Raw genomic sequence first — 20,071 nt, 5'->3', positions numbered from 1 at the left:
GTATCTCTCTCTGTGTACATCTGGATCTTTGAATGGTTTTTCTTTCATTTGAAGATCCATCTTCAGTCATAGTGTAAACTTAACTCAATCTTTCCTTTGCAAGGGTCATTGTTTAATGGCTTGAAAATACATGTTTTCATCTTTTTTAAGTTTTTTTCTTTTTCATGTAATAAGTATTTTTTTAATTAATCTGTCTCTTCTACTGCCCCCTCCCATTGAGCAATTTTTTTAAATCCCCAAACACATCCCTCAATATATAGTCTTTATAATCTCACAAAACAAAATTCCATATTAGCCATGTCCACAAATGTATATCTTTCTGTAGTTTAAGTTCATTAGTTGTATCAGAAAATGAGTGGCATGTGTTATCTTCATTCTTTTGGACTTGTGTTTTATAATTGCATTCATCTGAATTCTAAAATCCTTTAAAGTTGTTTTTGTCTATAATGTTGTTATCATTGTATATATTGTTCCTCTAGTGCTGCCGCCTTCACTCTGCATCAGTTCATAAATGTCTTTGCATTTTCCTATGAAACTGGCCATTTCATCATTTCTTATAGCACAGTAATATGCCATTATATTCCTGTGCCACAGTCTCTTTAGAAATTCTACAGTAGAACAACATCCCCTTGGTTTCCAGTTTTCGGCTACTACAAAAAGAACAGCTAAAGGGGCAACTAGGTGGCACAGTGGTAAGAGTGCTGGGTTTAGAATTAGGAAGACTCATCTTCCTGAGTCCAAATCTGGCCTCAGACACTTACTAGATGTGTGACCCTGGGCAAGTCACTTAACCCTGTTTGCCTCAGTTCCTTATCTGTAGAATGAACTAGAAGAATGAAATGGCAAACCACTCCAGTATCATTGCTCACATGGGGCACAAAGAATCAGACATGATTGAAAAACAAACTTAATATTTTTGTACATATAGCTCCTTTTTGTCTTTTCCTTGATTTCCTAGACCCAGCAACTGTACAGCTGTTTAAGGTCAAGATCAAGATCAAGTTTGATAACTATGCAGCTTTCTGAGCATAGTTCTAAATTGTTTTCCAAAATGGATGAACTAATTTACAACTCCACCAACAATTCACTAGTGTACCTGTTTTCCCACAGATCCTCCAATATTTGTCATTTTTTCCCTTTTTTTTCCAATTTGATAAGTTTTAAGTTGGAACCTCACATTTTTCTAATCATCATCATTATTATTATTATTATCATTATTATTATTATTATTATTATTATTATTATTATTATTATTATTATTATTATTATTATTATTGGCATTTTCCATGATTGCTAATAGCTTGCATTTCCTTTGACCATTTATTTACTGTGGAATGGCTCTTAGTCATAAATTTTAATCATGTTTTCATCTTTAAAAAAGGAGGGATATGTTGTAAGTAGTCTGAGTACTTGAATTCCAACAGTGTTAATTTTCCTGAGCATCATTCTGCTTGCCATTACATTTGTACCATTTATCCTATACCTTATAACATTGTTTTCCCAGAACAGTTAATGATGGTAAAGAAGAAACTATGCCTGTATTTGTCTCTCTAGCCATTAATATGTATTCAGTATACCAGAACCTAAGATTTAGCAGAATCATATATTTAGCTTATTTTGAAAGAAGAAACAAGTCAGTTTTACAGCAGTAGATTTCATCTTTCTGTTGTACCACTGTTTTAATGTGTTGCTTTGGGAGTTGTGTACAATAGGGATAGGGATTGGATTTGTGATTTCATTGGTATAGAGAATTTCCAGATGAGGAAACTCCCCTTACCAATGTAGGTTAGCACCTCCTCTTCAACTTGCAACCATAAAAATCTGCCTAGAACACTGAGAGGTTAAGGGATTTGTCTATGACTACAGTCAGTATTTTTCAGAGGACAGATTTAAATCCAAATGTTCCTGATTTCAAGGTCAGTTCTCTATCCACATTCAAATGAGATAATGTTGCAAAGCCCTTAGCATGGTGCCTCATAATAAGATGCTATATAAATGCTGTCTGTCATTTATAAGTTATTATCTCTCATATTGGTGCTGTTTTGCTGTTACAAAATACTCTTCCCACTATACCACACTACCTCTCTCCAGACTGGCATTGTGGCTTCAGATGGGGATGTTGAGCCTCCAAAGGGGTCCATTTGTCTCTGTGCCCTATGGCTAGCAGGTAATCATTGCCTGTTGTCTCACTCTATGGAGTGTATATTGCCCACCAAAAAGTATGTGCTTGCTATCCAAATTGGTGTTAGCAAGTATGATCCTTTGGCCTCAGGGTCCTGAGCAGTGCTTGTGGATGATTTGTCACTTCATGGTGCTAACTTTGATCTCTCAATTGTTTATTGACCAGGAGAGTAATAATATGGTGGTACCAGCTATGCAGCTGGCTAGCAAGATTCCAGACATGTCTGTGCAGCTGTGGTCTTCAGCTCTGCTGAGAGGTAAGTCTGATGGTCAGCTCCCCGCAGACTTTGGATTGTCGTTAAGCCCTGATTTGGACGGTTTTCCTTGAGTAGATGTCCTTTTGTCATCCATCTGAGCTCTGAGATTATAATCAAGAGTGTGTTTCTCCTTTTGGTAGTGGGAGGAATAATGATAACAACAACAATATTCACATTTCTCTAGAGCTTCACTTTTTATAGATTCATTGTTAGAATTGTTAGAATTAGAAGAAACCTAAGAAGTCATATCTAGTCTGACCTTCCCTTTTTTTTCTTTTTTTTTTTTGCGGAGTGGGGGTGGGAATAGAGGAAAGAACACTATATTTGGAGTCAAAGGACCTTGGTTTAAATTCCATTTTACCACTTACTAGTTGTGTGACCTTGAGCAAATTGCTAGTTTTTTTTTAGGTCTTGGCTTTCTTTTTTTCCCGCCAAATTTTTCACATTTTTATTTAAAGTTTTGAGTTCCAAATTCCACCCCCTTGAGACAGTAAGCAATCAGATATAGGTTATACACATAAGATTATGTAAAACATTTCCATATTAGTCATTTTGTACAAGAAAATTTGAATAAAAGAAAAAAAAGAAAGTGAAAAATAGCATGCTTCAGTCTACATTCAATCAATATCAGTTCTTTTTCTGGAATTTGTTAGTATGCTTCATCACTAGTCCTTTGGGATTGTCTTGGATCATTGTGTTGCTAAGAAAAGCTAAGTCGTTCACAGTTCTTCATAGAACAGTATTGCTCTTGCTGTGTACAGTGTTCTCCTGGTTCTGTTCACTTCACTGTGCATCAGTTGTGTACAGTGTTCTCCTGGTTCTGTTCACTTCACTGTGCATAAGTTCATGTAAGTTTTTTCAGGTTTTTCTGAAATCATCCTGCTTATCATTTCTTATAGCACAATAATGTACCATGCCTTATTTAGCCACTCCCCAATTGACAGGCATCCCTTTGATTTCCAGTTCCTAGCCACCACAGATATTTTTGTACAAATAGGTCCTTTTTCTTTTTTTGGATGTCTTTGGGATATAGGCCTAGCAGTGGTATTGCTGGATCAAAGGGTATACACAGTTTTATAGCCCTTTGGACATAGTTACAAATCTCTCCCCAAAATGGTTAGATCAGTTCACAATTCCCCCAGTAGTGCATTAGTATCCCAGTTTTCCCAGAACTCTTCCGACATCCAGCATTTTTCTTTTTTGTCATATTAGCCACTCTGAAACGACCTTCCCATTTTACAGATGAGGTTGATTTGCCATGAGTCATATCTTTTTGGTAGAAGGACTGGAATCTGAATGTTTTCTAACTCCTTGTCCTATACCACTTTTCCCTATACACAAAAGTCTTTTTCTCTTTACCACCCTGGTAAGTAAGTAGTAAAAATATTCCCATTTTACTTTATTACTCAAAGGATCTATAACTTCATTTGTATGGGTACTTGCTTCTCTTATGCGGACTATAACTGCCCTATAGCTTAGTAGATGGTCTTTGAGGAGTTCTCTGACCAGTGAATTCATTTATCTTCCAGCCAATCTGTGATGAGCATCTCTGACTTTAGCCAGGCTAATAGCACTCAACTTGAAAAATAATTAATCATCTACTCTGTTTAAGATACCAAACCTGTGAAAGGTGTTTCACTGTCATAAAGCCTTCCTGAACTAAGACTTTCCTCCAAGTCCATGACAAAGCATCAAGTTAACTTTAGTAGAGACTCCCCTTTTTTAAGAACTGAGGAAGCCAAGGCTCAAGAAAATTCAGTTCAGTTCAGCAAATGTTTATTAAGTATTTACTCAGTGCAAGGCATTGTACGTGCAGAGGCAAAAACAAACAATCCCTCTTCGAGAAGCTTACCTTCTACTGAGGGGAGACATCATGTATACCAATAAGGAAATTAAAAAATCATTTGAGGAAGGAGAGGACACTTAACCAGGGGCTCAGGAAAGGCTTTCTGTCAGAGATGGCACCTCAGCTAATCTTTGAAAAGAATTAAGGATTTTTAGAGGTAGAGGAAAGGAGGTAGTGCAGTCCAGGTATGGGGAACAGGTTGTGCAGAGTCATAGAGACAGGACGGGAAGTGCTAAATTCATGGAACAGTTAGCAGAAAAGTTTAGATGAAGTGTTGAGTGCTTTAAGAAGGTTAATAGGAGTGAGGCTGGCAAGACAGGCTGGAACCACACTGTAGAAGGCTTTAAAAATACCAAGGATGAGGAGTTTGTATTTTATTCTAGAGGCAATACAGAGCCACTCAAGATTGTTAAATAGGAAAGTAAGATGGTCCAGCTAGTGTCTTGGGGACATTAATTTGGCAGCTGTGCAGAAGATGGATTAGGGAAGGGTAAGGCTGGAGACAGGGAGACCAACTGAGTCTGTTTCAGTAGTTCAGACATTAAGTAAGGAATCCCTGAACTAGCATGGTAGCCATGAAAGTGTAGAGAAAAGAACGGAAACTCTGAAAATAGAATTAACAAGACTTGGCCATGGATTAGATGTGAAAGAGAAGAAAGAGTCTTAAGTGACTTCGGAGTTCTAGCATGACAAAGAATGGTGGTGCCCCTAAAGAAATAGGAAATTTGGAGGAGGGGTGGGTTTAGCAGGGAATGTAAATTCTGTTTTGGACATAGTGAACTTGAGATGCCTATGGGACATTTTTAAAAGACATTTTAATTTTTAACAGAGATACAAGACTAAAGTTCAGGAGAGAATTTAGAACTGGATTTGAAAGTCATCTGTGTAGGTGATATTTGAACCCCAGGTAGTTGATATCACTGAGAAAGGAAGTATAGAGAGAAAGAAAGAGATCAGGACAGAGCCTTCAACCTACACTTAGAGAATGGGATCCTAGATCTAAAATTGGAAGGGACTTCAAAAGCTATCTAGTTCTACTCCCTCGCTTTTATATGAGGAAACTGAGTCTCAAGGCCAATAAGTGACATGCCAAGAATCACATAGGTTATAAATGTCAGAGATAGTCTTTTGAACTCTGGTCCTCTGATTCTACAGCCACTATTCTTTTTTCAGTACCTCACTAGGAATTGGGTGATCCAGGAAAGGAGAAAGAAGGAACAGTCAGATAGGCATGGGGGAAATGAAGAGAGGTCAGTGTCATGGAAGCAAGGGGAAGGAAAAATATCAAGGAAGAAGGGGGACCGGTAGTGTCTAAAGCTACAGAGGTCAGAATGGGTATTGAGAAAAGGATTTAGCTGTTAAGAGATAATTGGTAACATTGTAGAGAGCAGTTTCCATTGAATGAAGTCTGTAGGATTGAAAAACAATGACAGGGATTAAAAAGTGAAGAAATGAAGGCAAATGTAGATGGCCATTTCTAGGAGTTTGTCTCTGAAAATGAGAGGAAATAAAGAGAATATTTTAGGGAAAGCAGCATGAAGTGAAGGGTTTTTTAAGGATAGGTGGAGTTCTGAGCTTGTTTGTAGGCAGTAGGCAAGCAGCAAGTGGATAAAGAGATATTGAAGAAGAAGCTCCCAAAGGAGACCGGATCAAGAATGCAAGTAGAGGAATTGGCTGTGGCAGAGAGAAGGGCCATTTCCTGGTCAGAGACAAGAGTAAAGGAGGAGAGAATAAAAAATGATACAGAGGAGTTTGTATTTATGGAGTAAAGGAAAAGGAGTTCATGTCAGCATGGCAGTCCCTATTTTTTTAATAAATAGGCAGCAAAAAATCCTGTTGAGAGACCAGGAAGAAAGGAAGATGCAGGAGATTCAAAATAGTCTCCATCGGGAGCATGCTAGAGAGTCACTCAAGGAAGAATAAAAGAATTGCCATGCAGCCGGAAGGGCCCAGTGAAGATTAAACATAAATCTTTATGGAACCCATTCAGCATGGTTGTGGGGCTCTGTTTAGAAGCTTTTAATACCTTGTCACTTGGAGGACAGATAAGTAGCAGTGATCCAGGACCCCAGTTTGGTGAGGCAAGGGCAACAGTAAGACAAAGGAGCAAGGAATTCAAGGGTATAGGATAGTAGAGAATTGTGTTGGTCAAACACTGGGTCAACTATAGGGAAGAAAGAGAAGCTAAAACAAGGATGGTGAACTGAGCAGCAGAAGGACTAAAGAGGAGGAAGGATAGAGTTAGGAGGAATGGAGCATTTGGAGAAATTTTCAGAGTTCAAGAATGGAATGTCCAGTGGCTGAGCAGAAAAAGAAAGTATCTGACTCATGCTTACGGGTGAATCAGTAGTAAGAATTCCAGCCCAGGTCTTCTAACTCCTTGAGTCCTGTATCCTTTCCATCGCTTTGATACTTTCAAGTTAATATAGAGGTGGTATAGCTGGGTGTTACAGTGGATAGACCACCAGACCTAGAGCTGGGAAGAATCATCTTCATGAGTTCAGATCTGGCCTCAGACACTAGCTCTATGACTTCGGGCAAGTCACTTAACCCTGTGTGTCTCAGTTTCTCCTCTGTAAGATGAGCTGGAGAAGGAAATGGCAAACCACTCCATTATCTTTGCCAAGAAAACCCTAAATGGGGTCACAAAGAGTCAGACACAACTGAACAACAACAAGCTCACTTCTTGATTCTAGGATAAAATGCAAATTCTTCTGTAGGACATTTGAAGTCCTTAGCAATCAGGCTTCAGCCTGCCTTTCCAGGCTTATTATAGGATATTTCTTTCCAAGTAGTTTAAAAGCAAAACAAATATCTCACATGACTGAACAACAAAACATAAAGGTGTATATGAATACAAGTCTTCACTGGGAAACAAAGGCCACACTATTTCTTTCCTTCCTACACTCTGTCCCTTGGAGAAAAGAAAATCTTTGCTTTGGTCTCCGTTGAAACCACAACTTTCCCTCTAGCTTCTGACTTTGTGTTTCTTGCACTTTGTAGTGCTGAGCAGCATTCTAAAGACTGCAGTAAGGAAGGAAGTGTTACGACTCATGCCACAAGGACATTTTATTCTGATGATAAGGTTCAGTCTTATTAGATGCCAGATGTGGTCTCTTAGTAGGCACATTGCAGTTGGAGTGCCCTTACCATACACTCAGCCTGGAACACATTTTGGACAAGCATTTCCCCAGCTATGTCAGTTTATCTTCCTCTACGTGAATATTTAGTCTTGATGCCTTATTTTCCCCTGTGCAGTTGTCTTCTGACAGATCAAGCCATCTTTTTAACTGGAATCTGGCCCTTCTTTTTGAGGGCCGCAGACCAAGGGTAGGATCCAACCAGTAGTTACCTTTCTGGGGTGTATGGGGTGTTCAAAGAGGTCTAGCACCTCTGATATGCCTTTTTAGGATTGCTCATTCACCTTCAGTGTCCACCTTCACCCAGCTCTTACCTGTGGCTCCAAGATACTGTAGCATTTGCAGTGGCCACACCCCAGTAAAACCATCTTGGCAGATGAGCTAAACCAGGTTGAGGGCAACCAACAGGTTTCAGACCCATCAGCAAGGTAGAGGAAAGTGTACTCCAAACATGTGAAGACTTCCCTCAGTAGAATGGGTGGATGAGAACAGTTTGTTCCAGTGGCCACAGAGGCAGCTGAATGAGGTGCTGTGAAACACTTAGAGCTTGGTTGAGCATTGAAGAAACCAAAGTTATTCACTACATCCCAGGCCATTGCCAGTTATCTTGACTTTTGTCCTGCCACCGGACTTGGATGACTCTGGAAGAGAGAGTGAGGCTGACAACTTCGTACAACTCTGCCTTACTTAAATCCAGTTCACAAGCAAATCAGGACAACACCCTGTGATGTCTGGTCCTCTTGGAAGCAAACAATGGACAGCAAATTACCCTTCCTCTTTTGCCACTAGTTAGTCTTGCCAGAGAGAAACCTTGAGCAACCCTGAGAGACTTGGTGGTATGAGCTCACTTTGACCCTAGAAAACCTCTTTTCCTTTCTGCAAGTCTGGGCCCTGCAGGTTAAAGCCTTGGAAAAGGGCTGTGGTTGTGCCTTCTGCTCTATCTATGAAATCGTACAAATTTGTCACATGTCAGAAATGGAACATTTTTCCTCTATACCCATAAAAATAAAGAGAACTTGGAAAAAGCCCTGGAAATGATGCTAGTTGCCCTGAGGGCCCAAACCTGCAAGAATATGTTAAGAAGCTTAGAGTGGGGTCAGAAGGAACACAGATACAGACTTCAGTATCTCTGTGTCCTTACCACAAGTTAAGCCCATGTTACTTTCTCTCAAGAAAGTACCTGGAGTGTCTTAGTTTCATTTTTAAACTCTATTCCATCTTAATCATTTATCAACACATAAAATGTTCTTATTTTTAGATGCCCTGTCTGTATTTCTTTTAATGTTCTATCTTCCCAATACCTTAGGAACTGTATCTTGTCATGATTGAATTTAGAAGTCGTGGCTGTAGAATCTTAGAGCATAGAATGTCAGAATCAGACCTAATAATATAAAGTTGTCAGGAAGGCAGTATGTAATCAGGAAAGGCATATCCCAGTTCTGACACTTAGAGAGCTGTGGACTTCTGAGCAAATCACTTCATTTCCATGATGTTCGCTATGTTCATCTGAAATATGAGAATAATAATATTGCACTACCTAACAGGACTTTTGTAGAGCTATCACTAGATAAATAGAAGTGCGACAAATTTGGCCGCAGAGCACTGTTAAGAAAATATCTCTCTCTACCTTCATTACAGAGGTGAGGAAACTAGGGGTGTGAAATATTGCATATACTGTCACATACACTCAGTATTTTAAATAGTTTTGATGAACTGGGGGTTTTTTTCTCTTTTTAAATATTTGTTTTAAGGAATGTCTTGGTGGGGAAGGAGAAGGAAAGGCATATGTTTGGAAAGTAATATATGAAAAAAGATATCAACAAAAATAAGATAAAAATGTGGGGGGTTTTTAATGCCAGAGCTAATTCAGTCCCTTTGTTTTACATAGGAGAAAACTGTGGAGGAAAGGGACCTGCCCAGTATCACAGAGCAAGTCACAGACAAAACTAAAACTAAAGCCTTGGTTTCCTGATTCCCAGTCCGAGGTTCTTTCCACTACAATATGAGTTGTGTTATTTAACATTGGACTGGATTCCTGATTCTCAGAGCTTTCAACTAAAGGAGAGGTAGCTTAAGGGAAAGAATAAATGACTTTAAAGATGGGGCAGTGTGAAAACAACTGAGTTTTCCTTTTGCCACAAAGTAGGATATTAATTGAACAAAGAATTTTTCTGAAGAAAAGCAAGTTAATTCTTACCCTTTTGAGCTCATTAGCCAAAAGCTTTTAATAAAACATTTTATTTTTCTTAAAAAGATCATTAGTTGAACCTCCCCACCCCCCATAAAATCCAGTACTACCCTATGAATCACGTATACTAAAACTTAACTAAAATGTTGGCCCTGTTCCACATGACTGTATTCATAGGTAAAGCCACATTATCATAAGGGCTGCACTTAGATCCACTTTATACCAAATTTAGTGCTTTTGAGGAGAGTGTTACAGAATGACTCCATATTTTGGTATATATCTCAGCCCTTTAGTGGAGGCAGGGTAGAAACTATTATTCCCATTTTATAGATAATGAAACTGAGGTTCAAGGAGGTAATGAGAGGACTTGCCCAGATCAGTTATTTAGTGATGTAACCAAAACTCGAACCCAGGTCTCTGATGTCAAATTTTTTCCACTACACCGTACTGCTTCTTGCAGAATATGTCCCCAGAATATATTGCTGTCCTCAGAGAGTTTTAGTTTTAGTTTCGTTGGTTGCCTATGGTATAATAAAAAGAGCACCTCTTTTGGAAACAGAAGTCTAACTTCATATCCTACCTCTGACATTTACAACCAGTGTGATCTTGGGCAAGGCACAACCTCTGTGGATTTCCATTTTCTCATCTGTAAATTGGAGGTGATAACGTTTGCACTATGTACTTCATAGAGTTGTAAGGAAAGTGCTCTATATACTACAAAAACTTTTAACAGTGGGAGCTATTGTTATCTGCCTCTTAGAATGTTTATGGAGATCACGTTATCATAGATTTAGAGCTAGAAGGAACTTTGGAGGGCATCTAGTCCAGCAGCTCTTCACCTCTGCCATCCCCCATGTCCTCCCAGTTTTATAGAGGAGGAAGCCAAAGCACAGGGACATATGCAATTTGCCCAAGATCACATAAATGTCAGAGGTAACATTTGAACCTAGTTATCTACTTCAAATCTATCTGTTTTTCTACTTTATTGTGCTGCCTCCCCAAGATACAGTATGTGAAAATGCTCTTGTCACCATGAGGCATTATAGAAATGTCAGCTGTTATTGCTGATTGGGAATACAGAAAATATACATATAGAACAGTTAACAATTTAGTCTACAGTTATTATGGTAAATGGCGGGTATGGATAAATGCTACAAGAAAGCAGCAAGGAGAACAATCCCATAAGCCAGAATCTCCAAGGAAGGATTTTAGGAGATCACACCAGCTAGAACTTGGCTGACAGTACCTTATTTAATCATCTGAATGCTATGAGTGTTACTCTCTTTCCCAGACCTGAATAAAGCTTGTGGGAATGCAATGGATGCTCATGAAGCTGCCCAGATGCATCAGAACTTCTCCCAGCAGCTTCTCCAGGATCACATTGAAGCTTGTAGCCTTCCAGAGCACAACCTGATCACGGTGAGGACTTTGTGGGGGCTTGGTAGCATGTCCTGCTAAGTCAGTGATGGCTCTGTGGTGGGGAAAGATATGTTTTGTGGCCAGTTGTCTAATTTCTTAGCTGACATTGTCGTGGTTGTAGGCTAGTTAACCTCATTCTCCAGTCTAGCCCCCTGGGAGATGCCTACCCTTGATAACATACTAGACACTAACTATCCCTGCCCCAAGAAAACCAGCTTTTCAGTACCTGCCTGTGGCTGACAGCTGATTGGTAACATCATCGTTGTATTTGCAATCATAGAATCTCAGCCTGCAAAGGGACCTAGAAGGTCATCTAGTCCAATCAGTCTCCCAATGTGGAATTCTCTATGGTATCTTGAAAGGGGAAAGAGAAGAGAATAAACATTTATATAGCACACAGTATGTGGTAGGCCCTGTGCTGAGCACTTTGCAAATATTATCTCATTCTGTCCTCACAGCTCCACGAGGTAAGTGCAGTTATTATCCTCATTTTACAGTTGAGGAAACTGAAGGAGAGAAAGGGAAAGTGACTTGCCCAGAGTCACACACAGCCAGTAAGTGTCTGAGGCTGGATTTTAACACAGGTCTTCCTGAACCCAGGCCCAGTACCACTTAGCTGCCTTGAAAGGTGACTTTTCTAGGGTGCTCACTCTTACCTCAAAAAGCGGCTCATTCTGTTACTGGACGGCCTTGATTATTACAAAATGTTTCATATTAAACTTAAATCTATCTCCTTGTGATTTCCTCATCAGTTGGGTCCTGGCTTTCCCAGGTCTACTCTCCTTTACCTACAACAGTGATCATTTCCTCCTAAATCTTCTCTTCTCTAAGCTAAACATCTGTTTGCTTCAATTGATCATCATATGCCCTTTCTGAGTCCCTTCCCCATCTTTGTCACACTTACCTGGTTGTGTTCAGACCTGGACAGAATGCTCCAGATAAGGTCTGATCAGGAAATATGAACAGTGATTTGCTTCTTGCCAAAGAACAGCATGTTCTTCATTTTCCAGGTTGTAAATTACCATTTTCTTTCATTTCCATGCATATTTTCCAGTGGACAGACGGGCCACCCCCTGTACAGTTTCAGGCGCAGAATGGACCTACCACCAGCCTTGCTAGTCTCCTGTGAAGGAAAACTCTGCTAAAGTGACACATGCAACTTGGCCCCCTGGGCAGAGGAAAATCTATCATGGGGGACTTTTTCCAGGAGGGGAAAATGAGGAATTTCCTGTACAGCCAAAAGCCTTAATCAAGATTAAACACAACCTACATTTCAAAGACTCAAAAAGGACATTTTAAGCTGCTTTTAAAGATGAGAGGTGTGTGTCCCTTACACACAACTTCCGGATTTTTAACTGTATTTGATGCTTCTGGTTTTCCTCAGTACAGCATGGTGCAGGATCCAGAACACTGTTAGGGGATAGTGGAGGGGGGGGTCTGTCTTTCCTCATTTACCAGACATCCACTATGTGAAATTCTCCAACCCAATCTTGGTGTTGATTTTTCCAAACCATCACTTGGAAATGGATTCTGACCAGACTGCCAATCACTGCTCTAAATATTTAAGTCCTACCTGAAATGAAGTGCTTCTGGTTGGAGTAGGGCCGGGAATGGGGAAGAGTCTACTACAAGGCTCCAAGTAGCATGTAGTATGGGATTTAATCATGACCCTGTGCCTGGGAGTGGGTGTGGAGAGCTGGCAAACCTCAAAATCCTTCTCTTAAGGAAGTCCCATGTCTCAATGCTGTTCTGTAGCAAATCACCGAGTGCACCCAGATTAAACCAGTTCTTCTCTAGTGAAGGTGAGAAGTAAAGTTGGTTACTTTTTAACCTTTCATTGCCTGAGTAGCCATGTGCTGTGAGGAAGGGGCAGTGTCCTCCTCCCCTATAACTCTTTAATGTATCACTTGGACAACTTTAAAGAATAAAGCTTGAAGGTCTAAGTTTAGCTTAACTCCAACATCCAAATTTGAGGCAGATACCTGGAGAGAATAAATCACTTTGGAAAAAATGCACATTTGTAAAGAAAATGGCTTTTTCAACGTACCTTTTGAATATCCAGTTATTCGGCAGACTTTCAGTCCTGTACTACACTGAACTTTTGTTCAGGCTCACTTAGAAGTCCAAGAATGCCAGCTTCCAAGTGTAAGGCACCTTGATCTACTACACTGTTCTGTTGTGTATATTATTATACATAAATATATATATATATATATGTATGTATGTGTTGTGTACTTATATATCTACAGAGCTAGAGGCTTGTGTTTACATTTCCCTTAAAAACAGCAACTGATTTGGGGAGGTATTGTGCGGTCCTCACTTTGATTTAAACTACCCCTTTGCCCAGCTTGGAATGAAAGGCACATTGAGGAAGCACTGTCCTCACCTTTGAAAACCTGTTTTGAATAACAAAACATTCCCTTTTAAAGGACCCCAGGATTAATGGTTTTGGTGATAGTGATTAACAGGGCCAAGGCAGCCACAACAGCATGTGGGTGGTACGCACTGAAAATGACAACTATCCAAAGATCTCAATTTCCATTTTGCAAGCAACCAGCACAATACCTGGGTTGTGGTAAGCTCTTAATAAATGATGATTAAAATAAATGAACGAGCAAATTAAATGGGCCTAAGATGGGCCAAGCAGAATACTCTACTAGGTGATTGGAATGCCAGTGAGCTTATAGAGAAAGACAAAGAATTTCACATGAAGCCCTTCCCCCCAGATGCTTTCCAAGGGTAGCCATTGTTGTTGGTTTCCTGGCCTAAATTGTAAACCTGATTAATTCCTTCCTCTGTGAGTAGGCTGGGGGTTCAAAGGAAAGACCCTTTCAGATCACTTCAGGAGCACTAGTACAAGAGGAGTTCTTCGCTTGTTTTCTTTCCAACCACCGGCGCTTACTGAGCCGACCCGTCCCAGCGTGCAAGGTTGGCAAGGCTGTCAGGATAGATTTGATTTAAATCGGCTGAACTGATTGCTTATTTGGGATGATCTCTTTCGGGAGGGAAGGTAGCAGATTTATTCATTTTTCTTGTTTATACATCTCCTGGGAAGCCGACTTTGAAGTAAGACGTCCTATCACGAAGAACATTATTGTTCGCATGGAAAAGGGAAAGAAAACATGTTTGGATTTCCATGTCGGAGGAGCCCGTGTTCAGTCTGTGCGTTCAGCACTGCCACCTATAGTAATGACAGCTTACTTAACCAGAAAGGTGTACATTCTTCTTTGATTAGCTCACTGGGGGCTGCTGCCTCAGAAACAAGTTAGGCTGGACATACCTTGAATTATGTGAAAACCCTTTTTTTTTGTTTTGAAGGCCTGGGAAAAGAGTGAGTTAGCAAAGCCTTGGAATTAGACTATTTAGATTGGAGGAGATCAGTTAGTGAAACTGAAGCGAAGACATGGGAATTGACTTGCCTCGTCATACAGCTTGTCACTTGCCCTTCTCGTGGAAAGTGTGGCTATCTCTGCAGCTTTTTAAAGGTCCTAAAATTGCCTTCTAGTCAGTAGGAGCAAAACAGAAGCCCCAGTACAGTGAATAATGGGCCAGGAGTAAAGAAACCTCAGCTCTCTTTTCAACTCTGCTATCAGTTAATTAGATGTGTGATCATGAGTAAATCACTTAAATTGTTTGGGCTTCAGTTTTCAGGGGGTTTTTTTTAGGTGTTGGGGCAGGGGTGGACAGGGAATGGCAATGAGGAAAGTCTGGAGGTGACTAAATGATCTCTAAGATTTCTTAAAGCCCTAATCTTCTGTGATTCTGTGAAGGCTATGGGCTCCATACTTGCTTCCTGTGTGTTCCCTACCTCTTAAGTGATAGACATCTTTCACATAAACACAATTGTTTTGAGGGAGGTGAAAAGGCTCCCAGGGCAAACAGACCTGGAAGCCTTCCCACCCCAGGCCTCTTCTTGGCACGTAAGTCTGTCTTTGTCAATACCTGGTATAAATAGCCCTTGCAGCTCTTAGTCTTTGTTACAGATGTCAGGAAGAAATCTCCCCAATACAAGTAATAATAAAGCAGATTGGAGCCAGTAAAGGCTAAAGTGAAAAATCTATTTGCCTTACAGACTTTAAGGACTCCCTTCCCTTCACTTTGGCTTTGCTCCATCCCCTCATAATGTACAGACTCTTCACACCCACCTAGCCCAGGTGAACTAACCTCTGAATCCCACTGTTTCCATTGTCTCGTACAGCATTATGACTAGGTATACATTAATTTATTTTATGGCTTTATATTCTTCTAGGGCATTTGTATGTACTACAATTTGAAATACAGGTCTTGTACTCTTGATATTAAATGGTCCACCTTAGCCTTACTTAAGTCAAACCATGTGAGTGCATGTACATGGCATGCCCTCTCTAGTTTCACCTTCCCATAGGATCCTAAAATAATAATAATAATAGCTAATGTGTGTGTGTGTATATGTACACATATATATTGCTTACTATGTGCCAGGCACTGTACTGATAGCTTTATAGTTATCTCATTTGATCTTTACAACAACCCTGGGAGGTAGAGACTATTACCATCCCCACTTTACAGATAAAAATACCGAGGCAAACGTTAGATAACTTGCCCAGAGTCACACCGCTAGTAAGTATCTGAGATCAAATTTGAATTTGGCTCTTCCTGACTCCAGGCCCAGTGCTCCATCTACCGTGCCAATAGTTACCCAAAAAGGGGCCTTAGAGATCATCTAATCTGATTCTTTTATTTTACAAGTGAAAAAACTAATTTCTAGGGAGGGAGCTTAACCAAAGTGTTATATAGTAAGAAGCAGAACCCAGTCATCTGATTCCAAATAAATTACTCTTTCTCCTTATAACAAGGCCTCCTTCAACAGTAGCTAGCTAGAAAGGATTTGTTCCCCAGGTTGCCAAGTGAGACAGGTAAGATGCTTTAGACATATATGAATGAGGACTGAGCAGCATCCCAGTCCTTTTATTGGACAAATGGTTAGAATTTATCAGCCATTCTCATTGTAGATTTGGTGTCATGATAAAGAAATGCATTATTATATATTTTTTCTCTCCTTTGAACTCTATAGGGTCATAGTAATCATAGAGGGTAAGACAAGGCTGACTCTTGATTGTCTTCACAGTCAACTAAAGGGTATATTAGCAGGGCCATTTCCAATAAGTAAAGATGTCATCAACATCAGTACTAGATCAACTAACTCTTATGACCAGGCAGTGAGGAACAGACTATCCGTTGAACTAGAAATCATAGAATTTTTAGATGGCAGAGAGATCTTAAATCGTTAATCCGGAACAAAATTCCCTCTACTGTATTCCTGGCCAATGGTCATCAGTTTACTGAAACAGTCTAGCCATTGTTGAACAGCTAAGAGGTCAGAATTCTTAGGTTAAACTAAAATCTGCATCCTTATAATTTCTGTTCTAATTTCATTTATGAGTCAAAATAGGAAAAAAAGTGTATAAGCCTTTGTCTTTATGAAGCTTTCATATGATTGAAATCATTCCCATGGTCTTCATCCAACATTCTCTTTGAGGACTAGTCTGCAAAGCACATACAGTGCATTTTGGGGTTAGAGGAGAACGTAGGCTGCATCAAAGGGTAGATAGATAATTGTGTTTTTTACGCTGGGGTGCAGGGTGGGAAAGATGTCTCTTTTGCACATATTGGACAGACCCTTTCTCTCTTGGCTGGAAAGACTAGATTTCTGCTTTTGGCAAGCAATAAGCTGAAGGATACAGGGGAGGATGGTTGTATTACCTAACCAGTCAAGGAAAGATTGGATTCAGAAGTTTTGTTTGTCTTTCAGAATAAGCATCCTCCGACCAGTATTTTATTACTGTTTTTATTTGGTTAATAAAAGTTTTTTGTTTTGTTTTAGAGACCACTTGCAGAGGTACTTTAGTACAAAACCCAGAGTTTTATTTTGGGGAATTAAGGTTTTTCAAACCTCTGTCCACAGAACTAGTGAATCCTAGAATGTCAGGGCTGGAAGTCACCATCAAGCAGAATGTCAAAGCAAGAAAAGATCTTAGGATTTAGAAAAGAAGTAATATCAAGAGTGCATGAGGAAGGCAGCATGAGACAGTGGAGAGAGTTGACTTCTGAGCCATGAAGACATACCTGCCATGCCACCCTAAGCAAGTTGCTTGATCTATCGGCTCCAGGAAACTGAAGCTATAAGTATTTTACTTGCTGATCAAAATTGGTAGGAGGAGCATCCTCACTCAAAATTTCCTACATGAATGAAACCACAAATCTAGACGAAGAAGAAGAAAAAGGTAGGCCACATAATCATATATCCTGATGTGTATAAGCTGCATGATTTTTTTTTTAATTTAAATAGTCATTGGTCCATAACATCTGGAAGCAGTTACACAACAGTAGGTGCAGGTGGTTGATGAGGTAATACTAGCCTATTTATTCATGGGTGTTTGTTAAATTTAGTAAATATGTTTTGCTAAAAATCTCAGGTGGACCACATGTCCTAAAATTTCAGGGTTGGAAGGGGCCTTTGACCTCATACAGTCGAACAAGATCACACAACTAGTTAATGCTAGAGTTGTGAAAAATTCTCTATGTTGTACTACCACTGCTGCCTCAGAAACAAGTTAGGCCTCCGTATCTTGGATTATGTGAAAATCATCCAACTTTCACTGCAGTTTACTCTAACCAAGCTCGTCCTCAGTTCCCTGTGGTTATAAGCATTTGTGACTCATCTAAATTTTGTATTTTCCCGGGCACTTGGTACAGGGCTTTGCACACAGTAGGTGCCTAACAAATATTTGAATAAATAAGTTTTAAAGGTGGGAGCCATTTATTTTGGGGCAGTGGGAAAATCATCCTTGTTTCAGTTTGTACAAAAATATAGATTTGGTGATAAATACAAACTTCTTGGTCACTGTGGATGAAATCATCCATTTGTTGACTAATTCCGTTTGTTGTTTAACATTCTGTGTATAACATAGATTGTGTTTTTGTTTATTCCATTGTTACCCGTGCTTGTAAAAACTGCTGAGGCTTTTAACCCAGAGAAACTACATGTATATACAATAATGTTGCTGTATAATAAGACATAACCACTTGCCTTAGCGTCTATTGTTAAATTCTTTTTTCTTCTATATTAGAATTTTAAATAAAATAAGTTGACAGGAAATCCTTACTATTCTTGAATTCTAATTTTAAATATTTTCAATGTGCTTTGCCAGTCCCAACCATCCCTTATCAAAGACTCAGAAAATCTCAAATAAGAGAAATGATTTAGGGAAACCACATGAAGAATCAATCCTCTCTGTTGTTGCTTTACCTTCTGTTTGAAAAGGTCTGCAGAAGGGAAAATCACTACCTCACCAGTCAGCCCATTCCACTAACAGCTTTGTTATGATTTTCTTCCTGAAATCAGGTTGAAATTTGTCTTCTAGTTTATGCCCGTTTGGTCTTAATTCTTCCCTTTGGAGCCAAGCAAAGCCAATCTAATTCCTCTTTTAAGTAAGAACTTTTCAAATATCTGAACATCCCTATTTGCTTGAATTCATCCTCATACAGCATAATCTCTAGTTCTCTCACTTTTCTGATCTTTCCTTTTCTGGATGCACACCACTTAGTCAATTTCCTTTCTAGATTCTGTTAATGAAGATTATATTTCAGCCCAAAATATATATTTTTTGTTGAGTCGTTCAGTCGTGTCTGACTCCATTTGGGGTTTTCTTGGCAAAAGTACTGAAGTAGTTTGCTGTTTACTTCTCCATCGCATTTTTACAGATGAGGAAACTGAGGCAAACTGGGTTAAGTGACTTGCCCAGGGTCACAGAGCTAGTAAGTGTCTAAAGCCAGATTTGAACTCGGGAAGACAAGTCTTCCTGATTCTAAACTCAGTGTTCTAACCACTTTGCTGCCTAGCTGCCCCTGAAAATTGTTTATTAAATACTGTGTCCAAAGTGCTATACTAAGCACTGGGAATAAAAAAACAAAAAATGAAAAATGTTCCTTCCCTTAAACAGCTTATGATTCTACTTGGAGAATTCTACACACCAATAAATAAATACAAGACAATTTGAGCAGAGAAAGAGCACCACCAATTAGGATAATCATCAAAGTCTTTAGGTCAGTGGTGGCACTTGAAATGAGCTCTGAATTTTAAGAGGGAGAGGTGAAAAGGAATTATGTTCCCAAGGCACAAGGGCAGGAGCTGGAATAGCAACTCTAGGTAGTGGTATGTAGGCTAGTCTGGCTGGGTGTGTGTGTGTGTGTGTATATAGATATACATACATATGCACATATATATTGCAGAATAATATAAAATAATTCTGAAAAGATAGGTTAAAATAAATTATGAAGGACTTCACATGCCAGGCTCAGGAGTTTGTGTTTTATCCAAGTAATAATGGCAGGAACTAAAGATTTGGGGAAGGGAGGGAGAGGGAAGGAAACAAGCAGTTATTAAGTGCCTATTAGCTTCCAGGCACTGTATCCTGCTCTGCTTAATGAATCTTATCTCATTTATCCTCAAAACAACCCTGGAAGGTAAGTACTCTTATTATCTCCCTTTTATAGGTGAGGAAACTAAGGCAGGCAGAGGTTCAGTGACTTGCCAGGGGTCACACAGCTAGGAATAGTCTGAGACCAGTTTTGAACTCAGGACATCCTGACTCCAGGTCCAACACTTCCTGTTGCATCATCTAGCTACCTCTGGTCAACATTAGCTGTTTTGGTTGTTACAGAACACTGCAATCCAAGGAAACTTCCTCATCTCTTCATTTCAACTGTTGTAGTTGGTTATTTTTAACCCAACTCAATTCTAGGATTTTACATTCTCCATTACATTTCATCTTATTAGTTCTGACACATTATGCTATCCTGTCAAGATCTTTTTGGATTGAAAATCTGTTATCTAAACTATTAGCCATCTCTCCTAGATTTGCATCATCCACAAACTTGGGGAACATGTCATCTATATATACATCATCCAAGTACTTAATTTGTTTTTAAATAGCCAACAGATCACAACCAAGGATAGAGCCCTACCTCTGCATTCCACTAGAGATTTCTATCTAGGTTG

The 20,071-nt window shown here is 39.5% G+C and overlaps 1 protein-coding gene across 1 annotated transcript in view; it reads left to right on the top strand.

Annotated features, from left to right (window-relative positions):
• The window catches only part of MAU2 (MAU2 sister chromatid cohesion factor), an 81,776-nt gene extending 68,730 nt beyond the window's left edge, over positions 1 to 13,046 (top strand). Inside the window, exons 17-19 of the mRNA XM_036764668.1 lie at positions 2,348 to 2,438; positions 10,904 to 11,031; positions 12,086 to 13,046. Of these exons, the coding sequence (XP_036620563.1) occupies positions 2,348 to 2,438; positions 10,904 to 11,031; positions 12,086 to 12,160 (294 nt within the window). The 3' untranslated portion in view covers positions 12,161 to 13,046. The remainder of the gene's footprint in view (positions 1 to 2,347; positions 2,439 to 10,903; positions 11,032 to 12,085) is intronic.
• The last annotated feature ends 7,025 nt before the right edge of the window (positions 13,047 to 20,071 follow it).

This window comes from Trichosurus vulpecula, chromosome 1, assembly GCF_011100635.1.
Source record: "Trichosurus vulpecula isolate mTriVul1 chromosome 1, mTriVul1.pri, whole genome shotgun sequence".
NCBI lineage: Eukaryota > Metazoa > Chordata > Mammalia > Diprotodontia > Phalangeridae > Trichosurus > Trichosurus vulpecula.
This window is presented reverse-complemented; position numbering and strand designations above follow the sequence as displayed.